The sequence below is a fragment of the Perca flavescens genome, chromosome 8 (genome assembly GCF_004354835.1).
Source record: "Perca flavescens isolate YP-PL-M2 chromosome 8, PFLA_1.0, whole genome shotgun sequence".
NCBI lineage: Eukaryota > Metazoa > Chordata > Actinopteri > Perciformes > Percidae > Perca > Perca flavescens.
The window spans coordinates 27,099,575-27,119,310 of record NC_041338.1 but is presented as its reverse complement, the minus strand read 5'-3'; the positions used below and the strand labels follow the sequence as shown (position 1 = coordinate 27,119,310).

Below are 19,736 nucleotides of genomic sequence, written 5' to 3'. Positions count from 1 at the left end.
TTTGAATTGCGTGACAGTGGACCAGATTAGTGGTAAATAGAAGGTGGTGGAAAAAGGCCTCCATCCAGTGGTCAGTTTAGAGCGATCAACCACTTATCCGTTATTTTAGCAAACCAGCCACCCTGCTGTCGCTTTCTGCATCGGTTTGATAAACATAATTTGAGATAGCCTACAATTTGAGCCTTGAATTAGATTGATGGTCAAAAATAAATAGAATTATCACTGATATGCAATACAATACAATTCTGCAAAAAATATTGTCATTACTCTACCCCTTTTAACACAATTAGGCTATCCATAATGTCATTCAAGACACCTCAGAGTTTGTCTTCAATTTCCTTTCCCTAAAACCTAATAGTGATTCAGCATCACAAGCTTCACAAAAGTAGATTTTATTTCAGAGTTATTTGAATTGCATTACCCTGCATATGCACTCTTTGAGTCATCACCTGTATGAGGCTGTCTTCATATGGTGTAATTCTATTCAATTTTATTTAGTGTCAAATCATAACATAAGTTATCTCAGGACACTCAAACAGAACCTGGCTCCAGGTGAGCGGCCATCTGCTGTGACAATGCCAACACCATCCTCAAACTGATCTAAGGAGCTTCTGTCAGAAGACAGCCAACCACAGTGTATAGAGTAGTTGATCAAGTTTTCATTTGGCAAACTATAAGAGTCAAATTCTTGGTAAAAATCAACGCAATTAGACCTATGAAATGAATTGTGCAATCTGAAAATCATTTTACTATGCAATAATTATCACATCCTTTCAGACATCACATATTACAGTTAATAGCACAAAAAAAACCAATACCAAGTCAGTTATGTCAATATTAACTTTAATCTTTTGGACAACACATTTCATAAATAATTCATTATTGCTTTCTCTAATCTGTATTTAAATTATAATATAGGCTTGGTCATTGTGGGTTACATCGTGCTTGCAGGACAGTGCAGAGGACAGCATTTCCATAGTTCAACTGTTAAATGAATTGTGACATCAACATAATACCTAGCATTTTTAAGAAACTGTGCTCTATTCATTGTCTGAAGACAACTGAACAGTTTAGAAACAAACAGCATATCAGTAAAGTGTGTCCATAATTGAAATCTACTGTTTTACACAGACACAAACAAGATGCCTTTATACAGAAAAATATGCCACAAATTCATTACATCATAATAACAAATGGGCACAATTCTATCAAAGGTCTAATGAAGCAAAATATTTACAATGAGAGAGGGGGGAGAAAAAAAAAGTTTTCTGACAAAGGCTATTTTAATTGACACAATTAGGACACTAGTTTGGTTTCAGTGTTTCACCAACGGAGGATTTCAAGAGCACAACTCTGCAGTATGTGACCTCAAACTAAAGCAAACAATGAGAAACAGGCAAGATGATACACAGATTAACAAGAGCATAATAATGTAACATTTTGTAACATATCATAGAGTGGGGACATTATCTTTCTGTAGTATATTTATTAAGATATCCAATGAATGAAGTCAAGAAAAAATGTGTATAATAAGGCCTGAGTCCTGAAGTTTCAGATCACAACACACTAAGACATAAAACAAACAAAGAGAATTTGGCCATGCATGTGCTTAGTTTAAAGTTCAAGTGCAAGCAATACAGCAGTTGTAGGAGATTTATAGTTGTCCTAGGGTCAGATACAGTTAATGGTGGGAGCTGTGAAAATATCTAATATGTGGGATAATGAATGACTCTCTATTTCTCCTTGAGGAAATGGATTTCACAGTGTCAACAAGCATAGGAAAAATCTGACTATTTCCTGAAGCAAATACAGTATAGTATGTAAGACATTTACATCAGGGAACAAGGCAATATGTTTGGAGCTCGAGTTGCCAGTGACTTCATCCAGTCCACTGTCCTCTTTTATGATAAAGTCGCATTTTTGAAGTGTCTGGATGTACTTCCTTTTCCCACAAATGGAAAGATGAATATTTTAACACATCTGCATTCCTGTGTTAGGTTACAGAGAAGGGGCTTATCTGTCACGGTCAGAGGTCAACTCCTTTGACCAGTGCAGTTTCCAGGGTAATGGCAAACTCATTGAGTGTGTGCAGGATGCGGGAGAGGGAGTGCACGGCAGCTCGGTCCCGCAGCAGAGCACCTTCCTCGTACGTCCGCGCTGTCAGGTGACACTCTGCCAGCAGGGGGAGCCAATGAGAGAGTAGCCGGTCCCTGCAAAGAAGAACAGGTCAATGATCAATAATTGTCCCATAAATGCTTGATGAAGTTCTGGATCGAATTGAAAGGTGAGTTAGATGGCTACAAGACAGAACTACTTTCTCTTGAAACCACAATAAACTAAGATGCTTCCTATGTTCATTGATCTTAATGTTCCGGTCATACTGTATGTCAATCTAAAGCACTGACACAAAAAGTCTTATCTTTGAAGTTACAAGCATTGGACCTAATACACCCCTAATAAACCGTTCTTACACTGTTAAAGCTGTTTGCTTTAATTGACAGATACACAGAAAAGGACAGATAAAGAGACAACATTACATAATGAAACTGTCTACATGTGTTTTGACATTTAAGCCAAATTTACCACTTAGATTTGATTTAAACTAATCTACATTGATTCTGACTGTTGATGCAAAGACAAGAGAAAACAAGGAGCTGATGTCAGTTATTTCATTGAAATTCTCTTTTTCCTGAAGCTAAATTAGTTTAGCTTAGTTAAGTGAAAACAAAATGTTCAGTTTTATTTTAATTGTTTTTATTACATTTACACAGAGGTATGAATTGATTTCCCTGCATCTCGTGTCCAACCATTAGAAGATGTAGGCTGACACTTTCCCTCCCTGAACTGTAGGTTATGTAAATGGTTCAGTGTGAGTGTAGTCATGCTGCCTGCTGCTTCCTCTGGGCCTCAGGAAGGAAACTATATCACATTTTCTCAACACTATATACTGACCAGGATGCTTTAAAATCACAGATTCCAGTGGGGAGAATATTTTCAAACTGTCTCCCTATTTCTAGTTTAAATATGGATCATAAATATATGTTTTTAGACATATTACATTGAAGTATCAGTCTAATATATATATTGTTGTTTATTACAAACAAAAATATGACCACTTACCGGATTCCCAAGCAGACCAACAGCTGGAACTTTCCCTCTTTTCCAATGTTTCGTGGCGAGGCATTGATGGCATTGACGTAGTGGCACAGTAAATCGCAAGGTGGACCCCTTGTCAATGTTGATCCATGCAGGTCACCCATCTGATCAGCTGTCTCCATGGAAACCACTGACTTCTCTATGGGGAAGAGTTGGTCAAACTGTCAGTTCATAACTTATTACTATACAGACAATAAGAGAAAATAAGGTTGTAGAAGACAAACACTGGAGTTAGAGGGTGCAGCACTGGTCGTTAACAAAACGCACCAATCATGCTTTGTTGCATGCTATTTGATATGTGAAAATCATATTAATCACCACTAGATGGAGACAGGAAACAGGCATTCGTGAGGGCATAAAACATCACTTTAAATGGACTCACACTCAAAGTACTTACCCACAAAGTCCCAAACAAACACATTCCTCTGGAAAAGACGGTTAGATTTGAACCCGTGCAGGAGGAACTTCTCCAAGGAAAGCACCAGACCTCCTTCACCACATAACAAGACTGTCAAGTTGCCCCTCTGGGATGAGAGAAATGGGAACAGAGTTAATAGAGGCACTGTAAGCAAGAGGCTCATCTTTCAACTTCCATAAATCCCCACATATGCAATTTTCTAAAATCGCCCACAGCAGAGAACAATTTGTTTATTTTCTAATCTAAAAGGCTCTTCTTTCATTTACTGAGAGAAAGCAAACAGAACAGTGCAAATGATTGTACATTAAAGCCTGTGCACTAAAAGATGTTTGTACAACGAATAGGAGGCCCGTTACAGATAAACAAAAGTGATCCATCAAGTCTCTTCAGCGCTTTTAACTTGCTGTTGAGATGAGAGACGCTAGTCTGATACACAAACGAGACAAATGAGGCCCGGGCTAGAGAAGCCTGGGTAATGAACCATGTTGGAGATAAAAAAATAACACAAGCAGGAGGTTGAGAGTCTAACACATCGCTGCATGAGATGCTCTGCATCAACCATTTTCACAACATTTTAGCTTTGTGAGCCAACAGGTTAAATGAATATAGTTTAATCTGTAATGCACACTCACTATTTACAGGCACATACCTCTTGTTCGGGTTTGTGGAAGTGTTTAACAAGGTTATTTGCTGCCTCCCTCATGTCCTCTTGTACTTCAACAGAGAGCATTCCTGATAAAATAAATCAAACAAATAGAAACATGAGGATGAATGAAGACAAACATGAGGGACAAGTGGACAAGAGTTAAATAGAAAGGTGAAACAGGAGCATAATCTGTTATTGTACCAACAAGTAGGTCAGCTATTATACTAAAGAATGTGTTCTTTGTCAGTACGCACTGCTTCGGCTGCCAAGCGACCCCAACACTGCCCGCACACTCTGAGAAGGAGAGGCCAGCTCCGGAGGCGTCCCTGTCCACCTTCCAGCATCCTCCTCTCCACCAGGTGACACCAGCTGACCAATGAGAACTCTTTCCAAACTGCCGTCGCCCACGCCTTTCCCCAGCCATCGGCCGCATGGAAACCTGAAAAGAAAGAAGATGCAGGGTTTCGTTATATTCAATTCAATTCAATTTTATTTATAGTATCAAATCATAACAAGAGTTTTCTCAGGACACTTTACAGATGGAGTAGGTCTAGACCACACTCTATTATTTACAAAGACCCAACAATTCCAGTAATTCCCCCAAGAGCAAGCATTTAGTGCGACAGTGGCTAGGAAAAACTTCCTTTTAGGAAGAAACCTCAGACAGACCCAGGCTCTTGGTAGGCGGTGTCTGACGGTGCCGGTTGGGGGTGTGATGAACAATGGCAATAATAGTCACAATAAAGATACTGGAAAAATTACCAGAAATAATAGTTGTAGTAGTTCCTGGCATAGCTGGGCACTGCAGGGTGTGGCAGGATATAGCAGGGCATTTTGTATTCAACTTCAAAACATTTATTATACAAGGACATGGCGTCGGTAAGAGCTATCTGTCCAAATCAGCTCGTGTGCATAGTTTACATTCAAAATACCTTTTAATTTAGATAAATGAAAAGAATTTCCAAGGTGAGATGTGCATCTTTAGAGTGATTTGCTCTATACAAGGCAGCAGCTGATTTCAGTTCACGACAATATAGTAATAAACAAACTTGTAGACACTTGAAATACGCTCCAGATAGGTAATCACGCTCCACATAGGTAATCCATCACAGTGTACATGGAGTCCCTTATTTATTTTCTGTCTAAATTATGTCCATATCATGTGATCAAGCAGCTTTGTCATGGGAGTGTTTGTGGAAGCAAACATCCAATATTTTAAATTCAGGATCATTCAGATGTCATCGTATCTTTATCAAACAGGGAGCTGTTTTTTTTTGTTGCCACTGTGCTGTGAGGTCACAGTCAGTGTTTAGTGATGAGACCAGGATCAAAGTAAAAACTTACTTGTAGGTGTGTCCTGTGATCTCATTATACACCATCACACAGTCAATCAGACACTTAGCCAGCAAGCCGGAGTTCTCCTGTCCCAGCTGCAGAGTGCTCAGCCTGCCCAGGTTCTTGCACTGAAATGAAAAGCATGGACCACGGTAAGTGTACCTCTGCATGTGTCTCTGTCAGACATGATGTTGAACTTACTGCTGTAGGGTGTACACAAACCTGGAAAAAGATCTCTTGTGAATTCTTCGGGATCTGCCTAACTCCTGAATCACCCAGTTCTCCTGACACACACACCCAAGGGTCAACTGTTGCCATTGCAATGCTCAGCTTCTTCATTGGTATTATAACAACACGGTATGGAATACCTGGAAAGACACAAGAGCAACATTTTACTCATTTATTTTATAAATTATATAAATATTTATAAATAAATTTTAGTTATCATTGTCATCATTTGTTTTTTTTCACAGCATTGGGGGCAATTTAAATGTTTTTTTGTTTGAGGTCTAAAGGGTCCGTGTGAATATCCATGGGATACTGGGTGTAATTAAAGTATATAAGGCCAGTGGGTGGAGACACAACCCAAGGGAAATGTTCAGTTGAAAAGCTATAAAACTGCCAGTAAATTCTGATTGTTAAAGTTTACAGGACTTACTGATGGAGGTGAAGACACGCGTGAAGCAGAGGTAGTCCACAGTGTTGAGAGAGAGCAGGTGGAACAGAAACTGCTCCCTTTCTTCTTCACAGAGCAGGAATGCATGAGGTTTATACAGCTGCCTGTCAGGGGACACGACGAAAAGGCAAAACAATCACGACTCACTATAAATGAGATCCAGAAACATTAGACTGTTGTCTACTTCTTCTTAAAGAGAATGAATAAGTGAATTCTGACCTAAGCAGCTCCTGGTTTGTTAGCAGCTCTTTAAGGTGCTGGGATAGCATTTTCTTCTCCAGAGCCAGATGGATCCAGGCCCGAGCCTGACCCACCTCAGACAGACCCTCACTCATGGTCTGGATAAACCTGAAAGAACAACAGTAAACGTGAAAAACAAGCTCTAATGCTCAGCTTTTTCTTATAACATCATATTTAATGTTGATTCTAGGTATTTCATTTGATATCTTCTAGAAAAATCAACGCCTGTGACCAAGGACAGAACAACATGCTGGAGATATAACACGTGTAGTACTGTGTATTAGTATTTAAAGAGTTAAGACATCTTCATCTAAACTTTAGCCAAAATATCAGGTATTTAAAAAGGGGAAATAAGATATTTTTTATCTGCTTTTTTCATAAAAGATAGACCTTAAACACAAACATGACACATTCAATTTCTTCCACATAGATGCACCACTCTTTCCAACATCAAAAAGTGTGTTTGCCCCGTTACCTCATATCTTGTATTAACGATCCTCTCAGGAGCAGAGTGCCATCATCAAATGATCCGCTAGACCCTGAACAGACAGCAAGTTAAACGCCAATGATCATCCGACTCTTGGCGCAGTGATTTACACAAGAAAAACAAATTAGTCAGGTTGTGCTCTGACCTGGAGACTCAGCGGGTGTCTCCGTCTTCCCCCGGGCCGCCTGGTAGTGAAGCAGATGGGACCAAAGAGCGGACTTCCCCTGTTCAAAACAAAAAACACTAGTAAATATTCAGCCTGTTCATACAGTCACCTCTGTGGGTTTGTATACGTGATGTGAATTTGTTTACATGGGGACACACACGTGTTTTATTTAGGTCATCTTAGCTGATTAGGCATGATACGTCATGTGTCTGACCTGTTTCAGCTGCAGACCATGGCCCCAGGTTCTCTCCAGTAGGTCACACAGACCGTGGATGAGCGTGTTTTCCTGCAGGCCTGTGATGTTGGCTTCTCCCTGACCCAGTTCCACACTCTCCTTCCCCATCCTCTCCATCAACATCCGTTTGGTCTAAAGGGCCAGAAGGAACATTTTGTGGCATTAACCTTGAACAATAATTTAAGGAATCAACGGCAGCCATCGGTGCCTCCATCACCACGCGGATAGAGCTCTCACCTTCAGACGACACTCGCTCAGCAGCCCTTCAGCAAACTCTCGGTGAGTCTGAGTGACAGCTCGAAGCGACGGATCCAGTAGCTTAGACTGGCGGAGGTTCTTCCTCGCAAATGTGTGCTTCTGTTAAATAGACAAAAGGTAATGAATTAGACACAATTATCATAAGGTCTGTGTGTGTGTGCGTGCGTGTGTGTGCGTGTGCGTGTGTGTGTATGAAAGTACCTGTCTCTGTTCGTTGTCCACTCCTGAGTGTTCAATCACCGTTGATCTCTTGAGGTCAGTCCTGCGCGATGCTGTAACACGGCCGGACCACCTGTTTAAAATTAAAATAATAATAAAAACATTTACAATTCCAAGTGTGTGCGACAGTGTTTGTGTATTTAAAATACAAGCGTGTCTGTGTATTTTGATACACGCACATTTTGGGTAATGAAGCAGACCCTGACAACTAGTGATATTGTAATTCAGTGGTCTCAAGTATCCTGTCCTGGGTCTGGAAAGAGCAGGACTTTTCAACTATTTATTCATTACTTTTAGCTAACTATTTTAACTGTTTGTCAATTACTTTTAGCTTGGTTAACCATTTATTGTGATAATACATTTACAAAAGATCAGCATCACACCAATTTGGATGTTAATTTCCTATTCTATATTTCTATATATTGGTATAATCACAAATATTAGTTTCAAATAACTTGAGCTTCACCTTGTACGCCCTGGGCCTGGGTTACAAGTACAACAAAGACGATGTTGTGCACATCCATGTAGTTGCTCATTCAGGACAAAAAAATTACTATTCAAAGAAAGTGATCGAAGTCCGAACAGCTCGAATGCTCTGGAAAAATACTTTAATTGTGCAAATAAGGCACACACAAGGAGTTTGCATACTTTCCTGGGTTACAAGTATCCGTGGTTGGGAATCACTGTTCTAATGCATTCTCTCTGAATAACAGCAGCGAACAAAGGCTCACTTGTTGGTGTTTTGTCCCTGTGCAAGCACATCCGCCTGCAGCTTAGGGAAGTAGCCCGGCTGGTGACGACCCTGGCCGATCTTCATGTCCAGCAGGTGGGGGTGTATGGCTGTATGGTCAGCCTTCATCAGTCTGCGCTCAATGACCTGAGCTGCAGAGACAAACACAGAAATGGTTAGGATACAACAGGGGGGTGTCTACTGTAGATGGGTCTTAAAGCCAGATTGAGATTCAAGCAGTGCGTTTTCTGCAGAGAGGATGGCAGGACTTCAAAGCAGAAGATTTGAGTTTTCACAGGCCACAAAGCCCTGTCCTCCGCCTATACCGCTATAATGCTCATCCCTACCGTATCCTTTAGTTCAACCGTCTAATTCCCGATTCATCTTTTCCCCCTCAAATAATATCTCATCCCTTTTGCGTTTCAATTATTCATCAGATAATTAGATTTTAATTCCCATTTAAGAAATCTTTCCATCACTTACTATTTGAATAGTTCAATGTTGTGGTTCAGTCCCCTTTAAGCAAAATCGTCTTATTACATAAGAGAGGAGAAAACCGGTAGCTGCAGAAAGGATAGCAGCATAATCAACATACAGTATAAACCCAAACAGGACAGATGGCGACAGATTTGCAGATTCCCTCGACAATCTGGCATCAACTTCAATCATCATTCTACTCAATCTACCAATTAGGGGGTTCAACCTACTTTCTCACTATATACTACATGCTGAGAAGACACTGCAGAAGCCTCCAGATGTTACTCTTATCATTTAGAAGCGAAACATTTTAAATGTTTTGTTATTACTTTTAGCGATTTATTTCAACCATTTATTTATTACTTTAAGCTACCGGTTTAAACTTCTGTGCTCAATTGCTAACTAGTTTGCACACACTCTTACATAACTGCAACATGTAGTGTTCAGGTGTTACAGCTGATATTTTCATTTAATCAAATCACAATTTAGTTGAGCTGCTCCACAATCTTTCCATGTACCCGCTTGCAACAACAGAAGTATCCCCTGGGGTACATGTACACCTGGTTGGGAATCATTGACTTAAGTTACTATAAAGTGTTATAGTCCTATATACTAAACCTAGAATACTTTAAATGGTGAGAAAAACAATTTACAGCAACACTGATCCATGATATACTATGAGTAACATTTGAGCCGGATTTTTGTTTTTAATGGCATATTTTGCCTTCTGTTCCATGTTGTAGGAGTACAGTATTTATTTTGTGACTCCTCTTGCAACAACATATATGTCATAGTACTTTGTTTCATTCTCTTTTGTTCATGAGCACCTTCACAGTACCTGACTCAAAGACCGTGGTGCATTTCCTGTAGCGACAGTTACGGGAATCCTCTGTGTCTGTGTCGTACAGTCGTTCTCTCTCCAAACGGCTGTCAAAAAGCTGCTGCAGTGGCTCTCTATCCGCCCAGCGCGATATCACCTTCCCATCCACGAAGGAAGAAAACATGGATGTCTCCAGGAACTGGGACAAGAAGTGCAAGTGGCTCGCAGGCTGAACTGAGAGGAAGGAACCCTGAAACATTGAAAAGCCCAACTTTCAAACACAACATTGAAAGATTATATCCTTGTCCAACACGATGTATCTCAAAAACACAGAGAGGCAATCTTAACATATGTGGAAATAATAAATGCAGTTTTATTAGATCTATCAATCGATTTGTGCATTGACATCTACTGAAGTACCTTGTCAAAGCTGAACGTCCCCTCTCGGTTGCTCAACCAGGAGTCCAAATCAAGAGCGCTGTGGATGACAAACTCCTCATACTTGCCAAACATGGCAGCAAAACGTCCAGCAAACACTTCCCTCAACTGAACGTTCAGCTTCGCAGCCTTCAGCTCTTCCTCCTCTTCCTCAAACACGTGTCCCAGCGTCTTCCCTCCATCTGACATCTTTTCCGCTCCGCACCTCCGCGCCAGAGCCTGCAGCCTCTCCAGTACCGCCAGCTCCTCGCCTCCGAGGTTCCCGTTCCTTCTGTCCTCCATTAGATCCTCCAGCACCAGGCTGCTCATGCGAGGGGAGGCGGTGGCGGGCTTGGTGATCACACCGCCCTGTGGAGGGAGCCCAAAACGCAGCAGTACCTCACTCAGCTCCTGGATTAGCTCGGCCTGTTCTGGAAACACGGGGAGGTCCTCGGGGACCTCGACACAGCGGTTGTCAATGTCCACAAAGCAGAGGTTGGCCTGTGTAGGAGAAACGGACAAGAGAAAACTGAAAATATGAAAAATACTTTCCATCAGATAATCATAACAGGTTTAACCAATTACAATGTACAGTAGTGGCTGAGCTTTAACATCCAATTAAGATCAGAGATGAAGATTTACTTTCCATTAATAGATTATTGGCATTTCACCGTGATAAGGCCTCAGAGGATATTAGCGTGTGAAGGATTATGTAATTATTACTGTTATCACTGCAACAGGGGAAATGTGTGGAAACCTTTAATATCAGGCTTCCACACTGGCAAACAAATCAGAAACCAGAACTGTGCCTGTCAAGCTGCTGTGCAATGAAGTACAGAACTTTGTGAGAAAGATAGTCACTGATTTAGAAATACTGCTTCTGTAAGCAGCAGTGGAGCACAGCGCAGTCAGCAGCAACCCAACCTTCAACAGTGACCTTAGGCAGTTGATGTACTGTAGAGTGGACAGTTGAAGACATCCTCTTACTCTGGCAGCTTCATCCTCCTAGATAATGTCTTCACTTCTGAGCTAATTGTTTTTTCATTATCTCATTTAAATAGGAAAATATTTTGAAGGACACAAAAAGATGAGCATTCAGGTTTTTCATGCATACTGTATCAATCGTAGGGGTGATATTAGTATAGTTTTTTTTTTTTGACCATGTGAGCCAAACTGTGCCCATGTCAAAAACACAATCCCAACAAATCCTGAATGTAGGATTAACATATTTCACACTTTCTTGCAAATCACCACCCGCCATACACCAAATTGTACAACTCAAGAAATAAGTGGCGATCCCTAATTCTCATAAATTATTTAGCGATCCCATTATTCTGTATCTCTCATGCTCTGCGGTTTAGCTTTCCCCCCCCCTCCCAAGGCTGTCTTTCAACTGCCTCTTTTTCTGGGGCAGAGCGACTTCAAAGAGGCTTCAGTGAGATATTCATGCAGCATAACGTGATTTCAAATGCAGGATTGGATTTGTGAAAAGGTGGGGGGGGGGGTACTCTGAGGAAATGTATTCTCCCAATTCGACAGGCTGGAGGCGGTGGGCAAATTGGAACGCATGCATCCCAGAGAGGATCAGCAAATGGCTGTAAAAATGTTTCAGTTAAATAAAACATTTTTAAGATTATTTTTTGGGGCATTTTCAGCCTTTATTTTTATAGGACAGCTGAATACATGACAGGGGAGAGAGAGGGGGGAATGACATGCAGCAAAGGGCCGCAGGTCGAAGCCTAACCCAGGCCCGCTGCGTCGAGGAATAAACCTCTATATATGGGCACCCACTCTACCAACTGAGCTATCTGGGCGCCCAAACAAAACATTTTTAGATCCTTGTGTGTGAATGTTTAGTGAAATGTTGACTGGCAGAGGAAACTACAGATGCATTCACACATGAGATCCGTGTTAGTTGTGTACCTCATGTGGCAGGTGGAGGGAGGATCGCTGAGCTCCCTCTCTGCGCTGGATACCCAACAAGAATGGCACAGGAGCATCAAGGAGGTGATGTAGCGGTGCAGAAACAATGGGCAGGTAGATGTGTTGCCACTGGAATGGGAATAGCAAGGTGGTGACGCCCTCTGCCACTGTCATCAAACGCTGGTAGTCTAAGGAGATGAGAAAGACGAGAGAGAGCGAGAGCGAGAGCGAGAGCGAGAGAGAGAGAGAGAGAGAGAGAGAGAGAGAGAGAGAGACGGACATTAGCATGCAGGAATTACCTATAAGTCCCAAGGGAAGGACTTATTTTCTAGTACATTGCCTTAAACAATATTTTATTTAAGCTGATTACGTGAGTTGCCTATATTAGTATTTAATTAATATTCCTGTTTACATGCAACATAGCATTGTAATAAGTCACAATGTCAGTTTCTCTGCGGTATTTACCTCAAACCCATCTGCCATGTTGTTACTGTAGGTTACATGTGGAGTTTTTTTATTGTCTATCTTGATTATTTCTGCATTTTAATGTATTTATTTTAGTAATAGTATCTTATGTAAAACAGCTGCTATGCTATGGATGTTTCTAAATTCTGCTAAAACACTGATGGAGTTACAATTGGCACGTTGGCAATACATGGGAATTTCTTATTCTAATTCTTATTCTAAGTGAATAACTGAATAGTGTGCTTACCTTGAGAGCAAAGCAGGACTTGTGTCTCCAGAAGTACACAGGTAATTAGTTGCACCATATTGTCCACACCCAGCAGGGAGAACGCCTCTCCAAGAGGGTACTCCCCCAGCGGAAGCTCACCCGGCCCGGGCCGCTGGCACACAATGGGTCCCTGCACCCCGTGGAACCTCAGTGACCTGCCAGGAGGAGGCAGAGGCACCTCGTACAGGATGTTGTGGATGTAGCTCTCTATCGGGAGGGGTGGGGCTGTGTGTGAGGTCACGGCCTGGTGAAGCTGAGACAGAAACTGTCGAGCAGCTTGAAGAAAGGGAAGCGGCGTAAGGAGGCAGAGGGCTTTGGACACGTACAGAGTGTCCCGTGCTGGATCGAAGGAGCCTGCGCAGCCGAAGCAGGCGGACACCCCCGCCAGAGACTCAGCGTCTGACTCATCCAAGCTGCTCACAAGGGAGTCCATGCTGGAGGTGGAGGGCGAGGACGCAGACGAGGAAGAGGGAGAGGAGACAGATGAAGCTGAATGGTGCTCCACATGGTGCATCTGGTAGAGAGTCTGCATGGCAGTGATGATCTGAGCACCGGTCACCTCCTCATAGAAGGTGTGGACGAAGCCGTAGGAACGTGTACCGTCATCAAAAGACATCGTGAATGAGTGAAACTGAGGATCGAGCCTGTCTGCTTGTGTGCGGAAGGAAAGACCCCTCGGCATGCAGAGCTAAGGAGAAAGTGTGAAGAATAAAGACGAGGAAAGGAAGGAGAAAACATAAATGGGGGTTTAAAAAAAGGCAATTTAAATGAAACCCTTACAAAATAACCTCAATAAACGATACTAGTGGTGGATTTTCTAAACCACACTCACAAATTTTCTGAAATTACACAAAACTAAAGCCCATCTGGGACGATGTAAACGCATCCAAAAAAGCCATTATAGAATAGGTCTTTCCAAACAGTTGTGCTACAATTTACCTGAGGAACATTCAGGAGGATGTACAAGGAAGAGACAGATGCCTGAAAAAATTAAGCTTGTATTGGCATTAGCTTCAAATTGTTCTGTAAAATCTATTTAATGCAAAAACTGGGTTCTTAGAGACAGAAATTGAGAAAAGTGTATCAATTACATGTAACAAGATGTTAAACGTGTAATCTATATGTTAAATATGGAGTAACTGGGTATAAGAATGCTTATACTGTATATGTCTAACAGTGTTTTATTGTATTTTGTCCAACTGGCACATATAGTTTTTCTGGGTCTGAAAATCCAATAAAATGACATTAAAAATGTTTTAATAAGACCATACATTTTAATGATTTATAAATAGATAACACAAAATACAGTGGTGTCTACTGGCAGACTTCTTTTGAGGCTCATGCTGTTATCATCCTGACCTGCTTTTCCACAGAGAACAATAAACATTTCAGTGTAAAAAAAGAAAGAAAAAAAAAAGGGAGTATTCTATGAGGCAGAGAACAAGCAAAGAAAAATGGCTCTTACTGCACTTATTTTCAGTTGTTTTGTAATCATGTTCCTCTTTTGCCATTTCTAACTAAATTTGCCGTACAAATAAGGCACATCTCGTCCTTCCATTTCCATTGTTATGAGAGCAAATTAACGAAAGTAAAGAAGAGTGTTTATGTGCAATCCAAGATCTCACCATGTTGACAGCATCTTTATTGAAGGGGTTCCTGTCTGTGCTTTCGGGGTAGTGCACCAAAACCTTTGACTTGAACGACCGTCGAATGGGGCTCTGCTCAAAGCCCTCGCCTGAAAGAAAGACAGACGCACAGTAAGAGAGAGTTAGTATTAGTGATCTTTAACCTTCATCGCTGCTGAGACATTACGTGATGAAAAGGACAGAACGGAGGACGTCACAAAATGACAGCAGCTTTGATTTATGAAAAAGCTCGGACAGGATGACTTTGACCGACACAGGCTGAAAAAAAAGTTCATCTGTTGACAGCAAGGCCCATTTTGCAGCAAAGAGGGAAAACCCTTCCAAGGGTTATGTAACTCAACTCATTACCATAGAGACAGACTGGAAAAGCAGTACAACACCCCTCATGAATACAGGCCGCTGCCATCTGGTTGCAGGTACATTGTACCAAGGCATTAAGACTAAGAGATTTAAGAGCTCATTTATCCCTGTTACCATTGGTTTTATTAACAGTTTGATTTGTCCCATATGAATATGAGTACATCTGTATGTTATGTTGTTTATCCTGTGTATGAACTGCGGTCTTTATTCTCAGCTGGCTGTAAAACGAATTGCCTACTAAAGGGATAAAAAAGCTTACTTAACCTTAATCCCTGACACTCTGCAGAAGGAAACTGCTTTTTGGGAGTTCACAGGATGAAAATATGCTGCTTTTTCATACGTCAAGAGCGCTCAGACTCAGGCTAAAGGAAGAGAGAGATATCTATATTACAGATACATGTACATGAATGGTTTGAATTTGCACTGCATGCCAGCCAACTGTATTATACAGTCCCACATTCACAATGCACAGATTTGATGCAATGCCCTCTCTGGCTCCAGTTTCTCCTCTTTTCAGTCTCTGCATCTCGTGTCAGCTTCTAGCTCAGGTGACATACATAGTGCTGTCTGAGTGAGCATGAGTGGAGGAAGTGGAGCTGCTGAAGATACTGTAGACATAAACTGTGTGTGTATGATTCAGCGCGAGTGACAGTAGTGAATGAAGTACTTTCATTATTCATCCACTTTCTGAGAGGGATGCCCTTCACTGTATTCCCCATTTCACTAATCCACCATGAATTTTCAGAGTTCATGTTCTGACCCCACTGCATTACAAAAAAAACACAACTGCAAATGGCAAACTAACAAGTCTTCTCCGCCAGCTTTGATGCACTCATTCAGCATTTAGGAACACCCGGCTCACCTGCCTACAAGATGACGCACAGCACCCCGAGAGAGGAAACTGTGCGGCAGAGTGAGAAAAGAGTACCACTTCAAGTTAAACTGAGTCAGACTGGTAGGTGGGAGAGAGAAGCTAATGGATCACAGAGACTAAAGGGGGAGTCAATGTTCTTTGAGTCAAAGACAAATTGGTGTCGGCGCTGAGAGGCAGAACCAAGCCTCACAGAAGGACATCTAGTTGCCATGGTAGCACTTTCCGCTGTGGCCTCAAAGACAGCCATCAAGACAAAGCTCGTCAGTGGTTTACGTCACCCCGAGTTTCATCAGCTGACCCAAATAAAACCCACACACTCGTCCTGACACGAGTTCCCACCAAAGAGTTTGCACGGACCACATTCACACGCAGCCGCTCGCTTTCTCCGTGTTAACAGAACGGAGTTAAGAGGGAGGTTTGTTTTAGTGTTGGAATGAAAGCTTAAATGTCTGTTTCAGTTAGGCTGTAATCAGCATGTTTACTCCTTTTAAGTTGCTACATTAAGACACACACACACACACACACACACACACACACACACACACACACACACACACACACACACACACACACACACACACACACACACACACACACACACACACACACACACACACACACACACACACACTTTAGCCTATATCATTAAAAGGCCTGTGATTAATGATCGTTTTCATAATCATTTAATCTGACTATTATTTTCTTGATTAATCGTTTGGTTCATAAAATGCAAAAAATTGTCCATCACAATTTCCTAAAACCCAAGGTGACATCTTCAAATTTTCAACCAGCAATCCAAAAACCCAAAAACATTCAACTGTGTTCAATCATGTCACATAAGACAAAGACAATCAGCAGATCCTCACAATTGAGATGCTGGAACTAGTTAATGTTTGGCATTTCTGGTTAATAAATTAAACAAATACTTGAATATTTTTCTTATTTTTCTTATTGATTAATCAAATTAATTGTTTAACTCTAATCCTCCTTACAACTGTCACTATAATATCAATAGTGCCAATGTTTTCTGAGGACAAAAACAAAAGTTTTTTTTATATTCATTCCACGGTTTAGACATTCATCACAAAAACTTATTTCCCTGAATGCCCCATCCCTGAAAAACAGGCACACTTCATTAGGGATGATTGAACGACCGTAAAAGGTAGACATCTATCATATTCACAAACTGAATTACCCCCACCGTCCCATTCATCAAATTACTACATGAGTAGATGAGGGCAGATATAAAAAGCAGAAAGAGATTAAAATGACAGCAAATGTCAGCTGACACTGACTTATCAGGAGTTATTCCTTTTTGGCTTAAAATGTTAAAATCACTCTGTCTTTGCATTACAGATTTGCCTGTCCACCCAAGGTTGAATTGACAAAACAAGAAAGACAAATGTTGTTTTTCATCTCACCCTGAGATACAGATGCTGGGCTTGTACGCTTAAAATAAGACATAAAAGTATAAATGCCTAAAAATAAAATTACTCGACTGGCTGGAATATCTGAGTACAACAAGACAAGTGCAAAACATATAAATCTCTTTGCAATCAGTTCAACATTATAAAGCAGCTCTGAAATGTTCGGTCAGGGAGTTCTCGCCCTCCAGTGATGTCACAGCCTTGGGACAGTTGGGTGCTGAAGCCCCGGCCACCCAGCGACAGGCAAGATCATGTTAAATTTGATTAAGCTGCAGAAAACACAGTGGTATCTATTGAGAAGCCAACAATGGCAGATTGTTTCTCAGTACGCATTCACTAATGACACACATACACAGAAAAAGAGATACTGTACCACCTCACACATCCATACACATACACATGATAGGATACTTTTCTTGCTTGAATACAGCTAACAGAATATGTATGTTAAGTCAAAAACAGAGACAGAAATCCCTTGAAAGGAGAGCAGAGCCCTCTGATGCAGTAGGTTAAGATGACCTGCTGTTACATAAGCAGATTGGTGGAGCTCAGATATACAAGCCAGCAGTGCTGTCACTCGCCGCAGGGAGCCAGATACAGTATCTAAGTCGCTGATGGTTAGTTAGAGCAGTAATAAGTCTGCAGCAGAGCTCTAGGTTCTAAATATACAGTTTTATTGCTATTATTCAAAGGCATGTCTGGTTCCAGCCATCATTCCCTGCTCTCCATGAGCTACATTTCTGCTACGAAGAACACAGGGTGTGACTATTGTTTGCAAACCTGGAAGTGACGTTCAAGATGTTGATATTCAGCACACCTGCACAGCTCTTTTTCCTCACAAAGAGCGAGGCACACACATAGAGCAGGACACGTGAGAGGGCTCCTGCCGGGTGAATCTGTCCTCGTCTTAGTGTCAACAACTCAGTGAGGGAGAAAGCAACACCCCCTGATGTCTCTATTTCTAAGATGGAAAGCTATCCACCACAAATAAACCATCACGAGCCCTTGACACAAGGCAGCATCATTGTAGCTGTCATCGCCGTGGCAACCTCTACATCACAGCATCAATTTCCTTCCACCTTGGGCTTTTGGTGACAAAAGGACAAATGTGATTTTCTTGGGGAAACAAAAAGCTCATCTTTGTTTGAGAGCATGAAGAGCTGAACAGACGAACCAGCGGTCAGATAGATGATCACTTTTAGATTTAAACAACACACACTCACACAGTCCTGTGGTCACCATGAACCACTGCCTGGATGATCCATCCATGCTCCAGCGTTATAGGGGAGGATAGGATGCTGTTGTTTTTCTCTCTCTATTCAACCCTTTCTCTGTGATATTCCTTATCCAGGTGTAGCAGGGGATGACTTGCAGAAAGCAACAGAGCTATATTCTCAATAGACTTACAGTGCTATGATCAGAACACAATACACAGAACTGTAGCCTAATGTGTTTTCCCCAAGCAGAGATAAGACAAAAGGACAAGACTATAGGGTGATAGATATTGTCATTTTAAATTCTTACTTCAAATTCATGGGGAGATGATCATTCTCTCGAGTTTTGTGTTTTTGTTTGTTTAATAATAGCCTACTCAAAAATATATACGTTTTTAAACTATACGTTTAAAAATGTGGGCCTAATAGCAAATTCTGATGGAATGTAGGCTATTTGAAATGTAAACATTACTGGTCAAGAAATAGGCTATTCTACACAGGCTACTGGCAGATATGATGTTGTCAACAACGCTTTGAAAGGAAGAGGAATGTGGCGTCCAATCAAAACATATTTAAATGGATGTCACCCCACACAAACAGGCCTACGTGAAATGGAAAATGTTTTACACGAAGCTTGTCCTCGGCTGTGGCTTTATCTAGTGTGGATTTGTTTGGTTCGTGTTTATAGACCATCTACCTGCTCCATCGTCCGGCTCCAGGCCCGTCTCCGTGTCCACTCCACACACAACAAAATAGTGGGCGAAACGGCAAGAAGCCGATCCAGTGGCCGCTGCAGTCCCGTTCATCCTCGACGCGTTTATGGTGTGAGAGCTCCGTTAACTTCTACTTAACGTTGTGGATGTTCATAGCTGAAGCGTCTAATCCGAAATGTTTTGCAACCCCCCACCCTCGTCCTTCCTTTTCTGACCCGCGCGCTGGGTTGTGTCGGACCGCCTGCCTGCACTCAGTGATCCGCGGTGTGACTCTGATGGAGCTCAGAGGATCCTGCGATGGTCATCTCGTGTGTTCAGAGGGGGAGGAGGCTGTATGTGTGGGCCTGGGAGGGAGGGAGGGAGGGAGGGAGGGAGGGGTGAGACAAAGACCTGAACGCATCATAATCAACAGTGTAAGGCTAAATCAGCCTCATTTTAAAGGGTGTTCTCGAAAATCACGTTTTGTCAAAGAGATTTTTTTTTTTTTTTATTTAAAAATATCAGTATAACCAGCAGTGCATATTTAATCGCATAGATCATTAGGCTACAATTAGTAGTATTTTACA

General features: G+C 41.6%; 1 protein-coding gene across 1 annotated transcript; it reads right to left on the bottom strand.

The window, feature by feature from the left end:
• Positions 1-1,469: 1,469 nt before the first annotated feature.
• Positions 1,470-19,516, bottom strand: LOC114559814 (DENN domain-containing protein 5B). Its single transcript, XM_028584747.1, has 21 exons — positions 19,155-19,516; positions 14,562-14,671; positions 12,916-13,624; positions 12,204-12,391; positions 10,284-10,781; positions 9,882-10,113; positions 8,568-8,718; positions 7,819-7,909; positions 7,597-7,716; positions 7,339-7,491; positions 7,104-7,182; positions 6,947-7,010; positions 6,451-6,579; positions 6,214-6,335; positions 5,778-5,923; positions 5,565-5,683; positions 4,475-4,659; positions 4,224-4,306; positions 3,554-3,680; positions 3,121-3,295; positions 1,470-2,210 (listed from the first exon to the last, which is right to left on the bottom strand). Exons 1-21 carry the CDS (start codon positions 19,261-19,263, stop codon positions 2,027-2,029), a joined length of 3,774 nt encoding a protein of 1,257 aa, XP_028440548.1. The 5' UTR covers positions 19,264-19,516; the 3' UTR covers positions 1,470-2,026.
• Positions 19,517-19,736: the final 220 nt, after the last annotated feature.

Coding starts and splice junctions, on each gene's coding strand:
- LOC114559814 (XM_028584747.1), bottom strand. CDS start 19,263: ATGAACGGGACTGCAGCGGCCACTGGATCGGCTTCTTGCCGTTTCGCC. Junction 13,625..14,561: donor ATAAAGATGCTGTCAACATG/GTGAGATCTTGG, acceptor CTTTCTCCTTAG/CTCTGCATGCCGAGGGGTCT. Junction 5,684..5,777: donor CACAAGAGATCTTTTTCCAG/GTTTGTGTACAC, acceptor TTTTCATTTCAG/TGCAAGAACCTGGGCAGGCT.